This window comes from Scardinius erythrophthalmus (genome assembly GCF_964197995.2).
Source record: "Scardinius erythrophthalmus genome assembly, chromosome: 16".
NCBI classification, from domain to species: domain Eukaryota; kingdom Metazoa; phylum Chordata; class Actinopteri; order Cypriniformes; family Leuciscidae; genus Scardinius; species Scardinius erythrophthalmus.
Genome location: NC_138236.1, coordinates 9,238,442 through 9,263,951, shown reverse-complemented (window position 1 = coordinate 9,263,951; position 25,510 = coordinate 9,238,442). Strand labels below are relative to the sequence as shown.

Genomic DNA, 25,510 nt, shown 5'->3' with positions numbered 1-25,510 from the left:
GATTTCATAGCTGCTCTATTTGGACAATCGGAATGCAGTTTTTACAGATCTGTCCCTGCTTGAAGAAAATTACCCTAAATACACCACTTTGGTGGAATCCATGCGAAAGTGAGAAATGACAGAACAGTTGATCAGAGGCACAATACCCCTCATTACACATGGCAGAGATGCAAGGGATGAAATGCATTCAATGACTTGTGCCAGTGATCCAACAGGATAATAGTGGCTGAAAGTTAAAAGACCAAAAGTGATGATATTCAACGATGATTCATGCTGGTAATAATTGGCTCAGAGTTAATAATCTACTTTCACGAGTGAATTCCAGTTTGGGCTTTTGTGTGCTGCATAATTATTCAAACCTTTATAAAATAATGAAGAATTTGATGCAAGAATGGATTCTTTTTAGAAAGCTTCCTACACACTTTAAAAGAAGAAGAAGAATAATACATTTTATTTGAAACGGACTTTATATTTAAGCAAAATCCCAAAGTGCTACAATTTAGAAACAACCAAAATAAAAAAAATCCCGGATTTAAAAGCATCCATTGCGTGACCTCAGATTGGTCAGGGAGAGCATTCCACAGACTGGGAGCGGCTGCACAGAATAATAATGAAATAGTTCACCCAAAATTGAATATTCTGTCATTATTTACATTTTCCTCACATACAGCTACCATATGATTTCAGAAGACTTATAATCCACGAGTCATTTGAACAATTCACTTTTTATGGTGCCTTTTTTGTCATTTTGTAATTTCCCATTCCCTTTCATTGTGTGGAAAAGAGTGGCCAGAATATTAAAACATTCTCCTTTAGTGTTGAAGAAAGATGATGAAAGAATTTCAACTTCTTTCATTTATTGGCAAACTATTCTTTTAAAAGCTTTTGAAGGGACAGTTTAGCCCAAAGCGAATATTCTGTTATTGTTTACTCACCCTCAAGTCATTCCAAATCTGTATGAGTTTTATTCTTCTGTTGAACACAAAATAAGATATTTTTAATAATAAGTAATATTTTTAAGTTGATTGGTATCAACTGTTATGGTTTATTTAATGAAAGTCAGTCGGGTGAACCCCGTGAATTAAAAAAATGGACAGATGAAAATCAAGACTGCAAAAATATGAGGGAAAATACCATAGGTTTTTTTTCCACTGCTCTAAGATGATAAAGGTCTCGAAGGGTCATTGCGTCCCTTTTTAGATATTATTTGTAGAAAGATAAAAGTATTGCTAAGAGGCTTTATATTACTGCACAAATCCTTTTGTCTACGATTCTAGTATTTAGATTGCCAATAAGAACTTAGATGCTAATTATAATTGGTTCTTTTCATGCTGGTGCAGTTTTTCAGCACATAGAGCCATAAATGTTCACACAATCAAGATTGCTTAACTCTGCTGAAGCTCAATAATAAAGTAAATCAGAGGACAAAGAAATGGGTTTCTGCTCATCCAAAGATTCTGGCATTTCCTCTTAAGCAATTTTCAGGGATATAGGGATAAACGGAATTTTACCTTGTTATTTTGGTGTCAATGATCACACACACTTAATTTGAACAGAGATCATACTGGCATTCAGCAGCAAACCAGCTATGGATGGGTATTTAATGATTTTGACATGCTTTGTAATGACAGGTGTTTCATTTGTAGTCAATTATCTCCTAAGTTGATGAATAGTTGTTGTCACTTCATAAATAATAGGCATACCATTTAGCAATTCACCTCAATCTCAAGATCTAAATGCGAATAAGAGGGCCGTGATGGGCTAGCAGAAGCTGTCACTTCCATTTTAGAGGTGCAGTGCAGCAATTAGAAACTGTTTTCAAAATGCATCAGCATCTCCACTGGCCAGAAGAAAAAAATGTTATCTACATCATCTAACTTTCTTAAAAGAACCTCTCCAAATTCTTCCTGATTGAGAATTAGATAGAAGAGAATGTCATGGACATTAGAATAATGAGGCACACGAAATCAAGAAAATGTCATGTTGCACGAAGGAGGGAAATGTGATGGTAACCTAAACGTTCAAGACGGTTAAACATGCTATGGATGAGATTTGGCTATGGATGAAATTGGCTGGAAAAACAGAACTCCAGTCTTAAAAGAACATGTCAGGAATCAGGATCAGAACGTCTCAACTCACTTTTATTAATAAAAAGATTCAGTCTGACCCTGACTATCTCAGTGATGGAGGAAGTTATTTGCAAGTTTCCTTTCATTTCTGCACCTCTATTCGAAGAGGCAGAACTTAATCACTGACCCCCAGCTGACTAGATCAGATGTAAGAACAGAAATGAGCTTTAAATGTGCTTATTATCTACGTGCAGAAGTAGACTAATGAGCTCCAGACAGCGTTTTACAGTGTGTGGAGATTCATTGTTTTGAATGCAATGCATGTGCTTTAAACCAAATCAATTTAAAATCTATTGATAGGAGCTCAGTAATAACTTGCACTGCATGCTATTAGAATTCATATTATGTACTTTCAAATTCTGTTTATAATCAAAAAGCTTTTCTAGTTTCCTTGTTCTAATGAGATCATTTCAGTGGACTTGTCACATGGCAATGAAATTCTGAAATTAAACTCAATTTAAAAAACATACCCTATTGGGTAACATACCCATCTTAAATCAGCCCAAACTGGTCTTAGCTGGTCTCCGAACCTTGCCAAGCTGGTTTAGCTAGTCCGCAAGCTACTTTTCTTTATTTGCAGAATGAGCATATTTGGCTACGAGTGTCACACACATTGCCGAACACAATGCTTTCACATATTTAGTTTTCTTTCCTTCTGAGTGAGTTAAGCAAAGCAAAGAGGACCTCACTCCCAGCAAAATACTCTCTGCAGTTCAAGAGCAGGCACAAACAGCCGGGAGTTGTTTTCTTGTCGCTCAGATGATAGTTTTTGTGGCAGAGGGAGGACTGTATTTTTCATGACTAAATAAACTCATGATTGCGCCACAAAAAATACACCACCTTGCAGCATGAAAACAGAATTGGTTGACCTTGCCTATCAGGAGGGGGCATATGACACATTCCTCAGCTATAAATATTTAAAATTGGTGCAATTTTTTTTTGCAAATGCCTAAATAATTGAATTCATTATGAAACCCGTTCCATGAGTCAAGTTGTGAACAGTTTGACATAGTTTGTATTATCTCTCAAAATGTGTTTTGCTGTTGTTTCTGAGTTCAAACACATTTTTTAAATTAATGTAATTGACTTTTTTGGTTGTGGATATTTTTCTATGAAACTTGGTAATTATTTAGTATAAACGATTTCCTTTCATCTAGACTAGAGTATACCATGCAGCATGAAAAAGGACATGAACACATAAAAATCGTCAACATACAGTAGCTAGATGATTTATTGCAAGTAGTTGGCTCGTTTGACAGGGACGAGAATCAGATGTTATTCAAACTTCTCAATAGATCTTCCTCCATGATCGTAAATACAGCTGAAGGGGCAGCATTGGATTCCTCTTCTGTAGGCTGGGGTGAAACACGTCGAAATCTACTTTCCTCACTCTCTGCAGGTAGTCCTCCAAAACAACCTGCGGCACAGGACACAAAGATGCTCAGGAAATCCTAGTTTAATTCATTTTGTGCAAGCCTGGAGGATGATACATTATTGAAACTACTTTAACGTATAAAGAAGAAGAAAAAAAATCATAAAGCTGGAAATTTTGTACACAGCGTTTCTTTTTTATAATCTTTAAACAAAAAATTGAAAATATCTCGATGTTTTGGGGTTAAGATACAGCTGCAGGAAAAAATATGTAAACCCTTCAACTTTATCTGGATTTCTGCATAAATTTGTTACAAAATTGCCTATTAAAAAGTCACAACAATATAACAATCAATAACACAAAATACATTAACTGAACATACACTACCGCTCTTATACACTACAACATACACTACAAGTCTCTTATACTCACCAAGGCTGTAAAACAGTATAAGTGAAATATATTTACAATTTCCAAAAACTGCATTTCATTTTAAGATATTTTAAGCCGAATCATTACTGCAGTCTTCAGTGTCACATGATCCTTCAGAAATTATTCTAATATGCTGATCTGATGCTAACATTTTTATGTTGAAAACATATGTGCTGCTTAATATAGATTTTTTTTTCAGGATTCTTTGATGAATATGAAGCTCAAAAGAACAGCATTTTTTTAAACATATTCTTTGGAACATTATTAATGTCTTTAATGTCACTTTTGATCATATTTAAATCCTCCTTGCTGAATAAAAGCATTTTATTTTTTTAATTTCTCGTCTTGAACAATATAGTTTACCACGTAGATTCACAGTGGAAGATGGAAAAACATAGGCCTATGTAAATCCTTAGGTTATTGCTAACATGTCCTAAAAAAATTATGGAATTTGCCATTCACAAGAACACTCTCTCTAGTTCTTTCTAGTTTTGTTCTTGTGAATATAGAAGTTTTCACATACTTTTTCTTGCAACTGTACTACAAAAATACATTTCTCAAATGTCAAACCTAACAGTACAGTCCTTTCGTGAGCACACAGTTAACACCAGCCAAGGCAAGTGGAGCGTGGTGTGTCACTAGATGGCCTGTGGGGAAAGGATGGCTTTAAAGAATTCAAATGACAGTTAAACACAGGGATATGGAAATGGAAAGTAAGAGCAGAATATTACAGTGACAGAAAGTGAAATAAAAATGCTTTACAGGCCATTTAGTTCACCCAAAAAAAATTTTTTTTAGCTGGCTAAAACATGAATTGTACTGAAAATTACAGTGTTTCCCTATGCGTTGCCTCGGAATACGCTAAGAGTTATTCCCTCAGCTCTTCTGAGGCGGGCTTCCTTTACTGTAAAAGAGTAAAAAAAGGCTCAAGATGTGTAATCAGACCATGCGATTGTAGTGGCGCCTCCAGGGAGCAGGAGTCATGTGGGACGATGGGGCTCCAGTCTCTTTGGAGGCAGAATGAGGATAAGCCATGAGCTTCTCTGTGTCACAACACATTAGAGAGGCGTGGGGAGGGGAGAGAAGCTGAAAGAGATGAAATTACTCACCGTTTGTAGAAAGGCAGGCATGGCCGCATGTGGAACGTTCTCGTTGAATGATCTAGCCTGTAAGACAGACAGTGCAGTAATGAGATGACAAGATATCAAAGTTCACGCAACTGTGCTGTATAGTATATCACACAAACCCTTCAATTACTGGGTCAGTCTCATGGTAAATCAAATTGGGTCAAACAAACCTGTCAAGATCATATCTCAGCCCAATATAAAAAAGAAACATATTTTGCTCAAAGAGAATTATAGCATTTTCTTGCGTTGTGAATTTATTTTCATAACAATTAAGCACAGTTCTCCAATCATTTTCAATGGTAGTCTATACTGTCTTAATTGTATTATTTTGTAAGAATTATTGTATTTTATAAAATTGTATAAAAAGACAGTATTTTACAGTATTTTCTTTCATTATTTTAATACAGTGAATTTCTTTTACCGCTTTACCGTAACGAAAATTAACATTGAGAATAATACGAATAACAACAACAAAAAAAAAAAAATACAACTAAAACATCTGAATGCCTTTCGATAATGCAAATTAATGGGGGGAAATGTGCTTAATTGTCATGAAAATTCTCACATTGCAGGCTATCTAAAAAACAGGCTATTATTTATGCAAAATGTAATTAATTGGGGCAAAAGACAATGTTTTCATAGCTCACCCAAACTTTGAACCCACAAAAATACATAAAAAGTTAGATTAAAAGGATCAAATTCTAGTTTAGCCCTTGTTTGTTTGTGATATTTTAGACGTGGTCTTCACCAGTGAGTTCATTCGGCGCTAACCTTGAGTCATACCACCCGACCAGATATGCAAAGTGGGGTGAGCAACATCTGATGAAATATCTGATTAGCATTTTCTCGGAAACACCCTGAAATGCTCTTTGGTTACACTGGACTTTTAATAATTTCAGTAATGAGGAGAGGGCAACAATCGAGGGTCAAAAGTTCTGCTGGTGGAGGAGGGGTGCTCTCCCTTGTGGAATTTAATGAAGTTAGTATGCAAATGGAGAACATACAACAGTCAACATCTCCCATCTGACCACAGATATTAAATTAAAGGGCTTCACATACGTGTTGGAGATGGACATGAGCTTGACTGGCAATGTCATAAACGACGTCCCTGACGTTCTGGTCCCTGCTGCCACGGATGAAATCCTCTTGAGACGCTCCATGCTGGGTGAGAAACAGTGAAAATGCAATATCAGTAAATCTCTGCTGATCGACAGAAAGAGGAGCTTGATGAGATCACAATCTTTTCCTTATCCCTCCATATTTCAGGCACCATCACAATAACATACCGGTCATATTTCACCCCAAAAATCAAAGAAGAAAAAGCACATATTAAGCACATTTTCCCCTTAAATTCTAATTACTGTAATAAAAACTCACTCATTAGTAATAAAAATCATTATGTTATGTTATTATTATATATTTTTACTATTTTATTAGAACAAATCAATCTCTGTTCAACAACAAAAAAATTACGTATGGTGTAAATTGTACTATTTTACAATTAAAATAATAGTTTTTTGGCATAATTAAAAAATTGATTTGCATTAGAGTAGGCTACTGGAAATTGGATAGGGGGAGGATGTGCTAAATTCATGAAAGTAAGCATGAAAATAATGTCAAAATACTGTCATGGTCTTAAATATTGGCTTAATTTCACAAATTCACACACAAAAATAGTTCTCTTTTACGGACTTTGGGGTGAAAAACGACCCAGGCATTTCTTGACAGTTTTCATGAGATTTATCTTTATAGATTTTCCAGCATTCAACAAACATTCTTAAACAGCAGAACAAATTAGTATGCTGGATGAAAATGTGAAAAGTCTGTATGCAGAACTTAAGAGCTGGTGTGTTTACAACTCAGCATCCCAAGACTTCTTCAAAAGAAAAATTTGCTGAAATTACACTTATTTATATTTGTGAAAATATTATTAAGGAAGACATAAATGAATGAACAAGTGTAAATTTATTCTTGTCTGTGATTGCACTGTGACCTGAACAAACAAGAATAAATCCACGATAGCAAGGGATCAATAAACACATAGTGCAAAAGCTTTCATTTAGAATTTAATTTAAAAGTCAATTGTACCTCAAACAAAAGCTGTATGGCTAAATAAAGCATTGGCATGAATAACCAGGCAGTGTGATTGTAGCGTGGCTATCATTATTGATCTGATCTGATTATTGAACGGGGGTTTCACATCACACAGAGCCGTTAAACTGTGACAAAAATTGCTTGCAGACACTCAGAGGCTTGTATTCACAGTTTACCTAACAAAAAATACCCACAAGTACACCTTGCATTGTTTAACAAACACATTTGGCTCAGGGGTGTTTTCTCTGAGGAGGCGAGGAAGGCAGTGCCTCCTCAAAAATTGGATAAGAAAATAATCCACATTAAAAAAATAAAAAAGAGCAAATTTACTAAATAGACATTAAAAAGTGTATAAATCACTTGTTTTTCTAAAGTAACACTGTCCAACAGCAACACCCGCAGGTAAAGATACAGCAGGAGTCTGCATTTGGAATAAATGTAAAAATGCTTAAAACATTAACATGGTGAGATCTATACTTGGTTTTAATAAATAGAACATTAATTACATTGTACTGTAAAATACAATTTATTTATTTTTTTGATGTAATGTAAAGTAATGTTTCTTTAACCGGAAAATGTGACAACATTAAGTGTAGGTATAACTAGGACATGAATTTACATTTGATTTATTAAAATAAACTGTGAGGAGTTTGCCTCCATTTCAGAACACCACTGCGTGCCACTGATTTGGCTAATCTTGACAGGTTGCACATTAATATTTTTTACAATTCCCTCAGCAAATATTCTCTAAATGACTGCAATGAATGTAGATAAACATTCAAAGACTTGCCATTTCCTTTAATTCAACATTGTACTTGCAATGCATTATTAAAGATATTTGTTTTTTTGCCGATTGAACATGTTGTATCTGCATTTGTTGGGTCATAGAATGTCTAAGAAGTGACAATGTAATCTGATGATTGTCATGTTTGTCAGAGTCTGTTGATTCGGTATTAGTGAGCATTTATTAATCTCAGAAACCAAAAAACATCTTCACGTAATCTATGGTGAAACAAAAGTGCCCTCTTCTGGTGAAAGTGCAATCATACAGCAAACAAATACAGTATTGGCATCATCTTCATATTGCATAGTTGTGCTCAGTCTATTGCTTTATTTGTGATAACGCAATGAAACATGCCAATTTCTGTGGTAATTGGGCCAGGCTGTCTGATTATGTTGTAGACAGTGTGGGCTTTTTGTTTTTCTATGCTTTTTTTTTTTTAGATAGCAAAATAAAACCTGTAGCTTACCCCTTTTTTGCCAAATAATTTTGTCAGATAAAACCTTAACCAAGTTTAATGTTTTGTTCTTCCCTCAAATTTAAAATACATTTAAAATACATATTTTGATGGTTTAATCAAACTTGTAGGGTCATTAAAAGCAAATCCCCAAACCAATTCTCTTCCAGACATAATTTTTGGCCACTACTGTACATAACGCAATTTGATCTTAATACTCTAACTGAGATTAGTTGAGGATAAACGACAGATGATTTTCTTTTCTTTTGTTACACTAAGGAAAAGATCTTCTAAATCCCATTTCTAATGGTTTGTTCATGCTGCAATGGCGACAGATGGCTGACACAAAGCCCATGGGATTGGGCTTTGCAGGCGAGAGGGCACTGGGCAGCTTCATCCACGGATATGTCCCTAGTCCTTCACAACAGTAACTCTGATGTCAGAAAAGCTTGGAATTACAGCCAGCTACACACATCATAGGGTGACAGCAGATTTACCCACCAGCATGCAGATGTCCATGGGCAGGTAGACCTTGCGTCTGCTGCTGTTATAAGGGGTTGCCCGCAGACATGTCAAGATGCCCTGGGCTTTGCCAATGTGGCTTGCGGCGTGATCTGCATGGACGTTTTTCACACCTACATAAACACAAGCACAAAACACACAACTTCATGAGACCAGGTTTGACTTTTGTGTCAAATTGTGAATATCCAATTGTTTTACTACGCAAAAAAGTTCTCCGATTATTTTTTTAAATAGGTCATATAATGAAAAAAATATATTTTTGATGTATTATAAAAAAAGCATATTCTGACAAAACTTCCTGTCTGATATTTTCAGCTTATGCATCATATTTTCAGTGGGCTGTTTTGTGATCTTGTAATGCAAGGCTGTTTTTGCAATACAAACCACACTACCCATTTAAGTAAGTTTTTTTTTTTTTTTTTTTTTTAAAGAGCAAGGATGCATTTAACTGATCAAAAGTGACAGTAAAGACTTTTACATTCAATTAAATGCTACTGTTTTGAACCTTCTATTCATCAAAGAATCCTAAACAAAAATGAATAGCACAACTGCTTTTTACATCGATAATAATTAGAAATGTATAATTAGTAATGATACTAAAAAATTCAGCTTTGCCATCACAGTTATAAATTATTTTAAATATATATATATATTAAAATAGAAAACATTTATTTTAAATGAAAATAATATTTCATAATATAACTATTTTTTATTGGAACTATATTAGCAAACCTTCAGCACAAAAAGTGTTCAGTTCTTCTGAATGGTTTGCGGTGGCAATGGAAAATTGTAAAGCCTCAGTCACCATTTACTTTTATAGCATATTTTTCCTATACAACAGTGAACGTTGGCTAAGGCTGTCAGCTCCTAATATTCCACCTAACATCTCACCAAGTGTCTCCAGCAGCAAGTAAAGAAGCGAGGATTGTGTGTTTTCACCATAGGCCTCCAGATCCTGAAGGTTCCTGTATGCTCTGTCCTCCATGTCTTTCTCCTTTTCAAAACAGATTTTTTTTTAATACAATTGCCAGAGGACAGACAGACTGCATAATGTGTCGACTCACAGAATGACAGAATTAGCCATGCATATCTCTCGGACAGCTGTCAGAGTTAAAATGAGTTATTTTAAGAGAACTTTCCAGTTTTTCTTTAATCGTATATTAGGACAGAAATTACTACTTACTCTTTCAGATATGATTCTCAACATCCACCTCCTTGTTAATGTGTGTTTTCTTACTGCCTGAGAACACAGAGTTATAGTATATCAGTGACTAATATTTAAAAAAAAAACATTGGGGTCACAAAAAAGTTGTATGGACAAACTTTTCAAAAAGAATTATTTTGTGTTACACAGAAAAAAATATGTCATAAAAGTGTGAAACGACATGAGGGTGAAATGTAACGTAATTTATAAATGCATGATAAAATGTAATTTTAAAAGCTGAAGTTTCAGTCACATGATAATACAAACATCATAAATCATACTAATCATAAATCAAACTAATATGCTGATTTGGTGCTCAGGGAACATTTCTTATTTTTATCAATGTTGAAAACAGTTTACTGCTTGATATTTTTGTGGAAACTATGATACACTTTCTTTCAGGATTCTTTGATGAATAGAAAGTTTAAAAGAACAGCATCAATTTGAAATAGATATCTTATGTAACATTATAAATGTCTTTATGGTCTCTTTTGATTGGTTTAATGTAGCCTTGCTGAAAAAAGTATTAATTACTTTTAAAAAATTGTAATGACCCCAAACTTTTAAGCCGTTGTAAATGACAACAGAATTGCATTTTTTGAGTGAACTATCTCCATCCCTAGTCATTTAACTCTTTAATTTACAGATGGAAGACCTACCCTCCACAGTTCTGCACCGATGGGCTGGGCTGGAGGGTCATCTCTGTAAATGTCTTCCACTGCACTCTTCCAGAACTGCATTCGCATTAAACCAATGGTTTTCTGGGAAACAGAGTCCTTAATCTAAAAGAGAAGCAGCAAATAGTATATGAGCATATACAGGTGTATTTTATTACAAGCACTTTTATGTCTCAAGGCTTTGATTTTATACTATGATACACCGTTAGAAATGTACATAAATTAAATTAGTATAATCTGAATTGAATAAATAAGATTGTACATTGTTGCACTTATTAGCTGGAATACCTGCCTGTGCCAGTTCTACATTGAACGCCCTCAGTGCCAGTGTAGAGCGACGAACAGCCTCAGGAAGAAGCAATGAACATAAAAATCCATCATAGTCCCTCTTCCTATGGGTGACAGTTCAATGTTATACACTATACACTTGGATCTGTTGTGTCATTTACCTACCATTTACATTTATTATTTAGGACACAAATGAAGGGCGGGACTTGATTTTGTCCATGGGGAATTGATTGGATCGTTGTGGTTTGCTATTGCTGTGATCTCATGTGAGCGACAGTTTGTCCTGCCCTGTGTCAGTAAACATCATAAGAGAAGAGAAGAGAAGAGAAGAGAAGAGAAGAGAAGAGAAGAGAAGAGAAGAGAAGAGAAGAGAAGAGAAGAGGCTGCAAGAGGGAGGGGAAGTTATTTAGATTGAAAGTTAACGAGGGCACTTGAATTTAAAATAAATAATGATATGCAATGATAAATCATTTATAATAATACTGCAAAATTCCACACAAATTAGGAATTGATTTAATTCATAATTCATGCTTGTTTCAGTGTTGTAAAAAAGTGTTGAAACCATCAGATAAAAAGTACTGAAAATCCATGCATTTCATTTATTTAATTTCAGCCTTTTAATAACAAGTTTTCTATTTATTTTCAATATCTGGAAAGTTACACCATCAAGACGTTTCTAACATAAATTTTACAAGAAAAGTCAATTTTGTATATAATGCATTTTACTTTATTTTTGAGCAAAAGAAAAAAAACTACAGATTTATATTCATATACATGCACATGAATACTACTCTGACGTATACATGGTATTTCCGGTTACATAAAAAAAAGATTATTTGCTTTTAGGTAACATATTCAAAGTAAATCGATTTTTAAATTCACAACTTACCTTACAATATCAAAACAATACTGTTCATTGTGCTGCCCTGTCGAATTTGTTAATGCTCTTGTGCATTTGATCTCTGTTGGCCTATGTCTAAATGTGGGATAGGGAATCTTATTGTGCAGAGAGATTTTGGTGGTTAAAAGTCCATTCTTTATGTTTACACTGGATGCCATAACAAACCCCATGCGTCCAGTATCCTTGAGCTGTTGCGTGTGCGTCATATTACAGCTCCCCTGTTCGCAAGAACGTCTGACAGTAGGTTCCGCTTCGATGTAAACAATCTGTTTTCATCCAAATCGAATTAAGTTACGTATGAGAGTGAACCATATCAACTTTATTGGGGAAAAAAAATATTATTGTTCATGTGAATGCAGTCAATATATATTAAACATTTTCGCACAGTTGTTTGTCTGCGCTTAGGGAGAATAAATGATTGACAGATAAGATCAGTTGGCTTGATCATGTGATTTGCATCATATGACCAGCACAAATGAAAGTCCGTTCATCGAAGCAATCAGATAGAAACGGGATAGTAACTTATTTTATTTTTATGTGTTATACATATGTCTTATGGCAACATCGTCTGTGAATTTCGATCAGATTTCTTTGTTTCTAATATGTCTAGGAGCATATTTGTGCCAGTGCAAAGACATCCGGTAAGGACGTGCATCATGTAGTGCAGTTGTGATCAAACTCTTGAAGTTGTATAATGTTTCCAAATGATTTAGAAACATTTTTGTAAGATGTTTTTCTATAAGTTCATGTATTTTGTTGTTTTAACTTATTTTGCAAATCTCTTGCAATAGCCTAAGCCTTTCCTTTTTGATTCTAAAAGACTTAACCCTCTATGGGACATTTATAAATGGCGCTAATAAAATTGCATTTAAAATACAATAATAATGTTCAACCAAAAAAATAAAATAATAACTTTAGTAATATCATATTACAACTCCTTCAGCCAATAAAATAAAAACGATTTACCATGTGCTTTAGCCTACATTGCTGGCAACAAGAAAGTGAGGGAGACATTAGCACATGTTTGGTCACATGCTGTCAGTGTCAAGGTTTCTTAGTGAGTTCATTTTAGATTAGAAAATATATATAAATTCCATTCAAAAACATATCATTTTACATCCAATTGTGCCTTTTAAAGTTTTTGGTCATTTTTAATGCACGTTTTGCAAAAACAATAACTCAAAGATCAAAAACAAAAATCATTCATGCAAGTGTATTTCTGTGTAGCTGGCACTATTGTTCAGTAGTCGCAGGCAGTATAATAGTCTTTTTGCCTGTGTTGTAGGTTGATGTTAGTAAGATTTATAGAAGACAGAGAGGAAAAGCTGTGCTTTTCCAGAAAGTCTTGATGATAGTATTATGGACTACAGTTCGTCAGAAAATGAGGTCGTAGTAAGAAAAGAAGTTGAGGATCAAGAAGGACAGAAGCGGTGAGGGTAGAAGTCAAGTTGTTGTGGAAGTCAGGCATTTGGGTACATTATCCTATGCCAGTTTGGAAGATGTAATCCATACTACAACCAGAGGTCAGGAGAGATGCCAATGCTTATTGGCCTCACTACACTGTCAAGCAGGGATGCTGCAAAAATTTATGTCAAGTATAAGACATTCACACGTGACTTCCAAATGAAATATAGAACACAAGATGAAATGGAATGTTAAGCTTTTCTGAAACACTAAGACCTTTTCACTCACAACAATTATTTACAAAGTCAGTTTTAAGTGACGGCATCCTAAAGTTTTAAAGTTTTTATTTTAAAGGTACCTAATTAATCAGCATTCCTTGCTGACTTTTTATTTTTTTTTAACTCTTTAGAGGCAAAGTATAACTGCACACTTGCTTCAGCATTTTATTTATTCTGACGGAAACGTCGAAATAAATAAAATGCAGAAGCGAGTGTGCCGTTATACTTTGCCTCTATAAAGTTTTTTTCTCTAGCTTACACATCAAAAAGGTGTGCATTTGCTCCAACACATTGTTAAAATAGCCTAATTGTTTCTGATCTTTTATCACAATATAGAAATTTAAGATAATTTTGCAGATCAGTAATTAGCATTATTGGTTAAGTTTCATTAAGCTTTGTGTACAAATAGTTGCAGTACATTACTTTACTCCAACTGAATCTACAGATAATTTGCATCTTGCATTTGCATAGTGAAAGAGGATCCAAGCAACCACACACTGAACCCAAGCTTACATAAGGATTGCACGACTAAACATCTGCTGCTCCTTAATTGATTTAGCTTTTACCTCAGATAACATTGTCTTTGGTTCAGACTGAGAAAAATGCTAAATTGCAGGTTTCTTTAAAAGGAACATGTACGCATGAAAATGTGCTTGCGCTGCAAAACAGTGAACAACATCCACATGCTACTTTGTACAACTTGGATGGGGATCTGTTCTCTCTGAATCAGTTATGACATCTCTCTGATTCGTATCACACAAGTTAACCTAATTAGCTTAAAAAACTAAATTTGCTGTTTATTCCTCTGATTTAATCATGATAATTTTCCACATTTTCTTGACAGACATTCTTTGGATGATGACCTCTTGTTACCCTACACCAAATCCCACGGGCCATCTCATTCCCACCGCCATGTGAGAGACTGTCAGCCCATCGCCCATGGCAACGTAACCCACGAAAGCTTGGCAGCAAGCAAACACTCGAGCTCACCAGTGTTCAAGTCAAATATATTCATCTCCGACATCGTCGATGACTCTGGTGCTCACAGATGGGCGAATGGCCATATCACAGAGGTGCTTGACCCACTGAGATCCGTGTCCATTCTGGAACCAGGAGGCCCTGGAGGGTGCGAGCGGAATCACAGAGATCTGGTGGAGCTCACTGCCAAAACTAGAAAGTGCCTCATCGCCCAGAATGGAGGCTACTTTAACACTCACACCGGGCAGTGTTTAGGGAATGTCGTAAGTGATGGGAAGCTAGTGAGGAACAGTGGAGGAATTCAAAATGCTCAGTTTGGCATCAGAAAGGATGGGACACTAGTGTTTGGGTAAGGGCATAGCTTGAGGTTTCACTCTTTGCAGTCTTTCTCCTGGCCCTCGTGATGTTTTGCATTACCACAGGGTTTGTTTTTGTGTGGAGACCGAAGAAACAATAGAAAATAGAGCTAGTCTCTCCTGGTTGGGTGCTGGTGTACTTTTGACCTGTCTATAATTAAGCTGTGCTTTTATATCTGTATTGCACTCTTAAAGGGATAGTTCACCCAAAAATTTCAATTCTGTCAATATCTTCTCACCCTTAAAACATATGATTTAGTTGTTGTGGAACACAAAAGAAGATATTTATTTAGTAGAGTGTACTTAAGTGCACTTCCTCATTCTTAGTGAAATGTTAGTATATGTCTGTAAGTAAGTGGTTTTCTCCACTCTTGGGTGCTCTAGCTGCCTTCAGAACTAACCTCAACCTGAATATGGGTGCAGAATTTGGGAGGAAGTCAGTCGTGGGAACACAGGGCCCTTAGAACATCTGTTTCCTAAAATAGAAACCTTACAAAAACATGGCAATATTGCATAACGCACTAGTGCTCTTAATAATAGCCAGTACTTTGGAACTGCATGTACCCGGGGTGTCTCGGTCATTCATTATGACGTTAAGAGCATGGTGTTAGATAAGGTGTTTACATAGCATATTTGGACGTTCACCTGGATGAGCTTTAAGGAATTAAAACAGCATAACTGCTGTCAGTAAAGTTTATGTGTGGCTTTACTGGCACTGATAATCCTTAGCAAATCAAATGTTTTTCTTTGCTTTTTGCTTTTTGCTGATTACTTATTTTTCATTTAGTTCATCCTTTTATCCAAAGTGAATTACAATACAGTTATTTTAGTGAAAGACCTTCTGGACATTGTCACAAAAATGTTGTGGCTTTTAGTCCATGTCTGTTAGCTTTGAGTGAACTGGCATATAATCAAAGTTAAGCATTAACAGACACACAGTCTCTTCTGGCAAAACAGACCAAAAAATATTTGTTTTTATATACAGGTTTTTTTTTTTTGTAAAGTAAAATGCTCATTCTCTCCCACTAAAGTAAAGTCTAGCTAGCAGTAATATATTAGTAAGTAGCTAGTAGCAAATCATTGTCCGTGTGCCTTAGGTTGTGCTAGTATTTATACTTTATTGCCTTTCCAAACCATCAACCTTTTTTGTGAAGGAAGTAGCTGGATTTATTCGTTTTTGAAAGTGCCTTCATTGCTTCCGTCCATAGTTCAATCTGTCAAGTGTGGTTTTTGTTGGGTTGTGATGTACTCTACTGTATTCTACAATTTCCATCTTAAACAAACACTGTTATTTTGAACTTTTTTTGTTTATCAAAGAAACCTACAAACATATTGTTGGTGTTTTCCTGATCAAGAGCAGTACCCCTTGTGGAGTTTGAACCTACAGTACAGTAGTTATCAGCCCAAATCTTTAACCATCAGGCTGCACCACCTCATCTTGATCTGTCTCACTTGTGTTTTCTCACTCACCCTCTTTCTTACGTTTTTTTTTTTTCTGTATATTTTTAGTTACCTGTCTGAGGATGATGTACTGGATAAGGTAAATCCCTTCGTGCAGTTGATCAGTGGGGTGGTGTGGCTGCTGAGAAACGGCGAGATCTACATCAATGAGAGCATTCAGGCAGAATGTGACAAAACACAGGAGACCGGTAAGATTTGACAAGATCTTGTCTGAAGTGTGACCATATAATAAGCTTGTTTATCTGGCTCCCTAACATATTTTGACCCTAGAGTCTATATCAGAAAAAAACCCCTGTATTTTCAACAGTAGTTCAGACTTCAGGTACTTCATACTCAAATATTATAATATAAGATTTAATAAGTCATTAATCTTTTATGTTGCAGGAAAATTTCAAGAATTTGTGGATGTGATATCTGCCCGTACGGCGGTGGGTCACGATGCAGAGGGGAAACTCATCCTCTTCCACGTCGATGGTCAGACGCATATAAGAGGGTGAGAATGGACTTTTGAACCTCAGCTGATGTCAGCTGTTTATCACTGTAAACATGATCTCTTCCCTCTGTCTGTGCATGCTACCACACAAACTAAACCAGAATGATTTATTGATCAAGAAGCAGCCAAAGCAACAGATATCAATCATTTTTCTAGTGAGGCCATATTCAAGACTTTAGTGCACTTGATCGCTTTATTCGCTTTAGTTCCCTTGTAATGTTACTACAAAAACATGATAATATACTATTAAAAATTTTGGGGTCAATAAGATTTCTTTTTTTTTTTTTTGGAAAGAATTTAAAGGGATAGTTCACTTTGAAATTAAATTTTGGTATGTTTTAGCTTACCTCAAGGGCATCCAAGATGTAGGTGTCTTTTTTTCCGCAGTAGTTTCAATTTTGCTATTTTTAGGTCAAACCGTTCTTGTCTGTCAGTCGTATAATGCAGGTCTATGGTTACTGTCTCAAAGAGCATGCACAGAGTCCAAATTAAAACAATTCCCCGTCGTCCAAATTAAACAATTCCCCATCGTAAGTACACATTGATGGCCTAGGACACGAAACGAGCGGTTTGTGTGAGAAAACAAACAGTATTTATATCGTTCTTACCTCTTGAACACAGCCGCGTCCAAGTGATCTGAGGGCGCGGGCGGGTATAGATATATACACTAGATGTCGCCTTGGCTGCAGTTTCGTTCCAATGAACTGCAGTAGCCAAGGCGGAACTGCGGAAAAAAAGACACCTACATCTTGGATGCCCTTGAGGTAAGCTAAAACATACCAAAATTTAATTTCAAAGTGAACTATCCCTTTAATACTTTGAGTCAATAAGTGATCAGATGTTTATAATGTTACAAAAGGTTTCTGTTTCAAATAAATGCTGTTCTTTTGAACGTTTTATTCATCAAAGAATCCTGAAAAATGTATCTTGGTTTCCACAAAAAATAGTAAGCTGCTCAATTCTTAATAAGAAATGTTTAATAAGAAATGAGCACCAAAGCAGCATATTAGAACGATTTCTGAAAGGACCATGTGACACTGAAAACTGGAGTAATGGCTGCTGAAAAATCAGTTTTTCCATCACAGGAATGAATTACATTTTGTTAAATAAATTTTATATTGTAATAATTTATTACAATATTACAGTTTTTTTATCAATTAAATAAAACCTGTTTAAGCATAAGAGACTTCTTTCAGAACCTTAAAAAAATCGTACCGATCCCAAACTTTTGAACGGCAGTGTAGTCTTGTCTCTCTGATTTTGGCTCAATTGATTGAACTCACTTAAATTTGCACTTAAATAAAATTAAACATACAAGATCTATATATAAATGACCATTAATATGGATAATTTGCGTATCATTCGTATTCTCATAGTTGTGACATCTGATTTCTGATCATTTTTTGCAGCTTAGTTTTTAATTTTAGTTTGATTTATGTGTGTTTAATAAACTACTGTCTTTGCAGAATGAACCTCTGGCAAGTGGCAAAGTTTCTGAAGGATCAGCATGTCATTAACGCTATTAATCTGGATGGAGGCGGCTCGGCCACTTACATCCTCAACGGATCCCTGGCCAATTACCCTTCAGACCACTGGTGTGTAAAAGCAACAGCAAAAATACACATATACAAACAACAGTGTGGTGCATTTGTCAATTTGATCACAAAATTTTCGCCTTCAGCGAACCTCCGGAATGGCGCTGCCCAAGGGCGGTATCCACTGTGTTGTGTGTTCATGAGAGGCTGTGCCATCCGGAGGACTGCAGTGGCCATGGGCGCTGCGTGGAGGGCCAGTGCGTGTGCCAGCAGGGCTGGAGCGGGACAGGATGTGCCAAACTCATATGCCAGGCTGAATGCGGAGAGCACGGGATCTGCACTGAGAGTGAGTCGCTCTCACACTTCTTTAGATCACAAGAGGAAAATATAATAACACTTTACTTGAAGCCTTTATATATATAATACATTATAGAAATATTTTTTAAATGTATTACTTATGCCTTGTAATTAGGGGTGGGCGATATACTGGAATACACGATTAACCGGTAGAAATTTGTCAACCGGTAGAGATTTTGGACTATCGTCTCTATTGCGGTTACAATCACGTGACGTTACTGTGCTATGCCGTCACAGAAGCTTATCGTTTGCATGTGTTTTTTTAGGTATTGCGGTTTAAAAACAAGTGATTTTAAACCGTTGAAGTGCAGTAAGCAGCGAAAGACAACTCATTTCGCTTTATACGCATGCTGTTTCTCAGCGCTGTCTGAGAGGCGCACGCACTTGAAGCCACTATTTATAAAGCGCGTGAGAACTGTACTGAATGCTTTTTGCAGACTAATTGGGCTTGAATGGTTAAATACACATACTTAAGTGTCAAAGTGACCATGTCTTTGCAGGTAAACACAGTCATTTATGTCTTAAGTGAATGTAAACGGTTGAGCGCACTAGTATATTGGATCCGTGCAGTCGCTCTTAAAGTGACAGCATCCAAATTTACCTGCTGTCTTTATTAATTTTAATCAAACAACAAAAAAGAGAAAATCTCTCACTGCTCTTGACTGAATCACTTTTGTAACTTTAATAAGAATAAATGTATATTTAATGTACATAGTTGAAGACTATGACGTGTTTTTTATACATTTTGATTACTTTATACAATTTATGTTGTATTTCATATGCTTGAAGTTTTTCAGGTAGGTCTATTTCATTTGTGTCTTTGTTCTATTGTAGTTTATTTTCCTATATGCTTGTACTTAGTTTCTTTAAAATCTCTAGATTTTGACTGATTGTTTATAGTTACTGAATGTTTTGCGAGAAAGAAAACGCTCTTGCATTAAAGGTGGTATTTTTGGATAACCCCATTCCCTGTTTATTTCTCTCTTCTCTCCTGTCTCTGAACAGATGGATGTGTGTGTGATGCTGGATGGATGAGTTTAAACTGTAGCCAAGGTAAAGGCAAAGTTAGCTTGGTTGTCACACATATTCAGATTTTTCAAACTATCAAATAAAGCGCTGACTGGCTTTTTACTGGGAGATCATTACTTAAGTGTTCTATTGGTTGCAACATATTTGTTTCAGTCAGCAATTTTAATGATTCTAAACCAGTATGTTCATCTGAATGTACCTCATATTAATACAGTGAACAACATCTGTATCCTTGCAGTATGTGTGGCAGGTTTCTATGGTGATGGCTGCAATCAGACATGCACATGCACAAACGGAGGCTCATGTGATCCTGTCCACGGACGGTGCACCTGTCTTGCTGGTTTCCATGGAGATTCCTGCGAGCAAGGTATGCAGTCTTATCTCAACTGGTTTTAGTATATAAACAATTGATCCACAATTAATAAACATATTTAACATGCAACTGAGTGTCCTGAGAGTCGGGTGAATGTGGCAAGAAAGTATTAAGAAAATGAAGGAGATATATTTCCAGGTAAATGTTTAGAGGTGATTTTGCCAAGTAAGACATGTTCCTGGATCAACATAGTTTGTTGGTCCAGGAACAACATTCCTGTCTGAAAATTTAGTCCTAACCCCGTAAACATAACCCTACTCATAAGTTATCCCTAATATCAGAGGGAAATGATAGGTGAATAACACTGATGTAGAAGGTCCTAACACTGCTTTTAAGCCTAAACTTGACAAAAAGTGTAAACTTGTTCCTTTAAATCTGATTGGTTGATTGGAATGTTTCCAGGATAAACAAAGATGTTTTGATTCCAACGATTGATTCCAATAGTTTAACATTAGCATGTTGCTAATCTAACAATGCAAAACTCATAAGCATAAATACTATGTAGCTTATTCATGAGCGATGCATGCAGTGGTGCAGATTTTGGTCAAATATATCATATATAACAGCTTAATATTGCTGAGTACTGTGAGAAACAGCTTAAATTTTGAATGTGCACATATAGTGCCTAGGTAGGCAACTCTCTTTTGGTGCAAATCTACTCTAGTTAATAGTTTTAACTTTTTAACCATGCTCTATTTGTCATCCCAGAGTGCCCTCTTGGATTCTACGGACTGAACTGCAAGCAGCCGTGCCAATGCCACGACATGTGCCCATGCAACTCTGTCACTGGAAGCTGCAATACCACATTCCAGGGGGAAAGAAACTTCAGTCTGCACAGAGGTGCGGTACAGCCCCTATTAGCACTCACACGACATGTAAACAACACATTCCCCCGTGACGTCTCTATAGATCAGTTTAATGCTCACACTTCCTCAGCACATAACCCTTATAGTTTAGCCATCAGCATTCCTCATTGCCCTTCTAAATGTGTGCGAATGCTAGTGTCAGTCCACACTCTCTACTATAGAACATGGCACGCCAGTTGTCTGAAATATGAGCCTTCCATTTTTTCTGTGATTCGCTGGAAATGTTTTCACTAGGGCTATTCATTTAACTAATCCATTTAATGCAATTAATTCACAAAAAAATAAGCTTAAAGTGATAGTTCACCCAAAAATGAAAATGCTGTCATTATTTACTCACCCTCAAGTTGTTCCAAATCTGTATGAATTTCTTTCTTCTGCTGAACACAAAAGAAGATATTTTGAAGAATATGGGTAACCAAAGAGTTGATGGGCCCCATTGACTTCCATAGTATGGAAAAAAAAATACAATGGGGCCCCATTAACTGTTTGGTTACCGACATTCTTCAAAATATCTCCTTTCCCTTTCTCTTTCTCTGTCTGCGCATTCACCATAACATGATTGCAACCTCTCTACTCAAACTTGCGCACACACACATACTCAAACAGTCTCTGATAAACAAAGCTACTGGTTGTTTGTGGAGCTGGGGGGGTGGGTTGTTGAGAAAAGAGACCTTGGAGAATCACAGTCTACCCAACAGCCCCTTGTGTTAGTGATGACCTCTGCGACAGAGAATCTGTCAAGACCAGAACCTGTCAGCTCGTTCTATCTTAACTCTCTGACCTCTGTCATTTAATGTGAGATGAAGATGCATTCTCAAGCTTCCCTGCAGAGAAATAAAAAGCCCCGAACCCCCTGTGCTCTGGAGTTCAGGAACAGCTCTTCACTCCACGGGCTCATTACGATTGGAATCTCCTGTCTGCTGTGCACGTGAACGGCTTTCTGCTTATCTCTCCCTGTATTCAGGCCAGGGTGACAGCCATCTCCATTATTCACTCCACGTGAAAGATTTCATATCATGAGAAATCCAGATGGACCTTTCCTGGAGGTTTAGAAATAATAAAATCATACTATATCAAATACTATATAATTTTCAAAATGTTAGCCCAAAAGGACAATTTTTTTGTAACTTTTGTAACTGCAAAAACAACTCATTATTTTTAACAAGGTCCCTGATGTTGCACAATGTAACCCAGGCTTTCCAAACGCTGTTATTGAATAATGGGGCAACACAAGCTGTATTAGACCTGTAGACAGTAAGGAGTGCAGCAAAGAGCTGTCACTCATTTTTCACAATTCGCTGAAATTTCGCTAATGTGACCGCACCTTTACTCTAGAGGCACATTTAGATGTTTATCAAAAACAGTAATTTCATTGGTAGTAATACACACAGCATTGATTTACCAACAACAACAACAAAAACAGTTGCACTTGCACTTTTGTTTCCCACAGTTACATCTGAAGTTAGGAAAGGGGGAAAAGGCAAAATATGCCTTTAGAGGAGAGCTGTTGTCCCAACAAATGGATTTGATTCAAAAATCTATTTTTCCCCACATACTTTTAGCTGGTCACTGTCTGGCTACCCAGATGTGGAGGGAATGGAGACAAGAGGAGGAATCTCATGCTCCCAGACGCTATTTATCTGAGTAAGTGCTCCAAATATACACGCACACACCCCATAACAACAGCCAGGTTGTGTCCTCTCACTGCTTCTTGAGACAAAGGACAAACCATTTGGTCAACTTTTAATGACTTAGTATGTCAGATACAAAAAATATATGTACTGTCGTGTAAAATATTTATCATAAATATGTAAGAATAGCATTCCATTACAATAAACAAATATAATTAATATAAAATATATATAAAAATGCAGCAGACATTTAGTTTTTCTGGTGTTTCTAGGTGATAATCATTAAAAATGAGAGAAGAGTCTAAAAATCTAGAAACATTTATTTATATTTTCTTTGATGGAGCTGAAATGATTGGCTCAGAAAATATAATATATTTGAAGACCACAACTCAATATTTTACATAGACTAAAATATATATTTAATATATTATTAAATCATTTAAAATATAAATAATCCATATTTATTGTTTTTTTGTTTTATTATATGAAGTATTGAGTTGTTGTTTTAGAACAGGTGGTTTTGAAGAAAGAAATCAATTGCATGGTGCATTTGTTGAAAACATTCTAGTGATCATCTGATTCATTTTAGAGTGGAAATGTTTCTTTTTTTTTTTAACTAATGTCGGGTACAATTATAAGACATGCTTTTTCCTATGCCTTAAAGCCACAGTTTCCACAACAAGGGAAAAAAAATCTGTTATCTCAAATAACTTGTCATTATACCATTCCCTATCTGCGTGTTTGAGCAACTTGATTATTACCAAGGAAATTCACTCTAACAAATTCCAGACCCGTGTTTAGCAGAACGGGCTTTCAGACAAGTCTGAACCAAGTGCCCAGACTGTACTGATAAACAGCTCTGTGGCAGCGGAGTGGCACAGATGAATTTATTAGTCAGTTCAGCCTTTCACATGCAAGTAAGGGATTGTGCAGTGTTTCCATGGTTGCAGTCAAGTGCTTTGTGGAGGCTGTGGGCAGCAGCGGTGGAGTCAGAGGTCAAAGTGCAACTCCTCACCCTGAGAGTGTTTTTGTTTATGTGTGTGCAGACAAAGCTGGCTGGTTGTCTGCGCCATCCTGGCAACGTCGCTGCTGGCCAGCCTCGCCGGTAACCTTATCCAGACGTGCAGAAAATGCAAAGCGCGCAAAAAGAGGGCGGACTACTCCTACTTGCCGTTGGGAGAGATCAACGGGTCCGCGGAGCGAGGAAGAGGGCAGGGGACAGAGTCTGGGAAAGTTCTCTTTCAGCAAGAAGACTCTGACTCACAAGACTCCTCATAATGTTTCAAAATGCGTGCATGCATGTGTGCAGGTTCACGCAAGTGTGCCAACAGCAGAGGGCTGAGAGAAACTAGCTAGCTAGCTAGCCAGCACAAGCCCTCATTAGGAAAGGGTTTGTTCATGCTGTGAATCGGTGAGCTTTTGGAAGGGCCTCTTCGCCCTCGGATTTGGGCCGTCCAAATTGGCGATGATGCACAATGAGATGGGCGTTAGCATCTAAACAGCTGTCTGTGCGCCTCGGTGCGTTCATATTCGCCCCTGCTAAGTCTGTAGACGCCAGCCAACTCTGTTCACACATGCCAAGTGCCCTGATTGTGCGGTTTGACTGCCTTTAGCACATATTCTTGTTTGTTTGGGTTTTTTACTACAGTTTAGCTGCTAGCAATGTAAGAACCAGTTTCTCATGTTTAATCCATGTGTAATATTTCAGTGAAGCCTTTCATTTTGGTCTTTATGTGAGAAGAGAACCAAGAAAAAGAGCAATATCACAAAAAAAGCCTTTTTTATTGACAGAATGGCCTAGTTGTTCCACCTGTTGCCATAGGAATAGACACGTTTTGAACTATGAACTCTTTTTGCAGAATCCTTCCTGCTGGAACTTGCCAAACTGCTATTTTGAAACAGTTTTATTGTATGATTTTTCACCAGAGGTCATTCAGTTTATTTTGATTCTACCGTCAGACCTTTTGTTTCTGTGAACGCCTTGCCAGCTTTATCATGGGTGTTGTTTTGTTTGTTGTCACTTAAAACCAGCCATAGAATCATTAGAAAAAAAAAAAAAAAAAAAAAAAAAATCAAGGCCTGGATCGTTTACACGCTCAAACGCAGGAGAAGGACATTTAGTGCTTAGCACAAAGTTGCTCTTTCTCTCTGTTCTGAAACCAGGCTTTGGATTCAACTTGTTTTGTCAGGTTCTGTTTTAGCTCTGATACATGACACACATATTATAGAAGAGGAACATTTACTCGGGTTAGTGCTGTGCTGTTTCCTGTTTGCATTTAAATAGATTTAGGCTTGTCTTGTTTTAAGAATTTCACAAGCAAACATAGAGGCAAGTGGAATTATGAATCTCATTAAACCTGTCAAAACATTACCCCCAAAATCAAAAGAAATCAGTAATTATATTTTTACCTATAGAAAATGAAGCCTATTTTGGACATTAACATTTTTCAAATTGTGACATTATTTTAATCACAACTAAGCAAATTTTTCCTCTGCCCAATTTTCATCAATGTAATAGAACATTTCTAAATCCTCATCACTGACACACACAAACATTATATATTTACTAAATTGTGTTTAACTAACAATGATTTATACATCTTGGTAGTACTTGTAGTTTCTTTAATTTGTGCTGATTTAAATAAAAATACAGTAAAAGTAAAACACCCAGAAACAGTATGATAATGAGAATTTGGGGAGGAAATGTGCTTAATTGTCATTAAAAAATTGTTACAGTGACAAATTTCTTCATGCAGTATATATAT

General features: G+C 36.3%; 2 protein-coding genes across 6 annotated transcripts; one reads left to right on the top strand and one right to left on the bottom strand.

The window, feature by feature from the left end:
- Nucleotides 1-456: 456 nt before the first annotated feature.
- Nucleotides 457-12,383, bottom strand: ndufaf6 (NADH:ubiquinone oxidoreductase complex assembly factor 6). Of its 5 annotated transcripts, none has more exons than XR_014031844.1 (10): nt 11,973-12,369; nt 11,088-11,466; nt 10,778-10,900; nt 10,098-10,154; nt 9,806-9,908; nt 8,894-9,027; nt 6,120-6,221; nt 5,043-5,099; nt 3,346-3,546; nt 457-972 (listed from the first exon to the last, which is right to left on the bottom strand). XR_014031844.1 is itself a non-coding variant. In XM_081389550.1 (10 exons), exons 1-9 carry the CDS (start codon nt 12,188-12,190, stop codon nt 4,914-4,916), a joined length of 921 nt encoding a protein of 306 aa, XP_081245676.1. In that variant the 5' UTR covers nt 12,191-12,202; the 3' UTR covers nt 3,333-3,546; nt 4,879-4,913. The 5 variants fall into 5 exon arrangements, 4 of the variants coding, with proteins under 4 accessions (XP_081245675.1, XP_081245678.1, XP_081245676.1 ...); XM_081389550.1 differs by lacking the exon at nt 457-972 and adding an exon at nt 4,879-4,940 and having other exon boundaries at nt 3,333-3,546; nt 11,088-11,187; nt 11,973-12,202; XM_081389549.1 differs by lacking the exon at nt 457-972 and having other exon boundaries at nt 3,332-3,546; nt 11,088-11,187; nt 11,973-12,383.
- nagpa (N-acetylglucosamine-1-phosphodiester alpha-N-acetylglucosaminidase) lies at nt 12,212-25,121 on the top strand. Its single transcript, XM_081389548.1, has 11 exons — nt 12,212-12,625; nt 14,511-14,993; nt 16,510-16,649; nt 16,846-16,954; nt 18,421-18,549; nt 18,636-18,835; nt 19,852-19,899; nt 20,114-20,242; nt 20,957-21,088; nt 22,677-22,758; nt 23,792-25,121. Exons 1-11 carry the CDS (start codon nt 12,540-12,542, stop codon nt 24,021-24,023), a joined length of 1,770 nt encoding a protein of 589 aa, XP_081245674.1. The 5' UTR covers nt 12,212-12,539; the 3' UTR covers nt 24,024-25,121.
- The last annotated feature ends 389 nt before the right edge of the window (nt 25,122-25,510 follow it).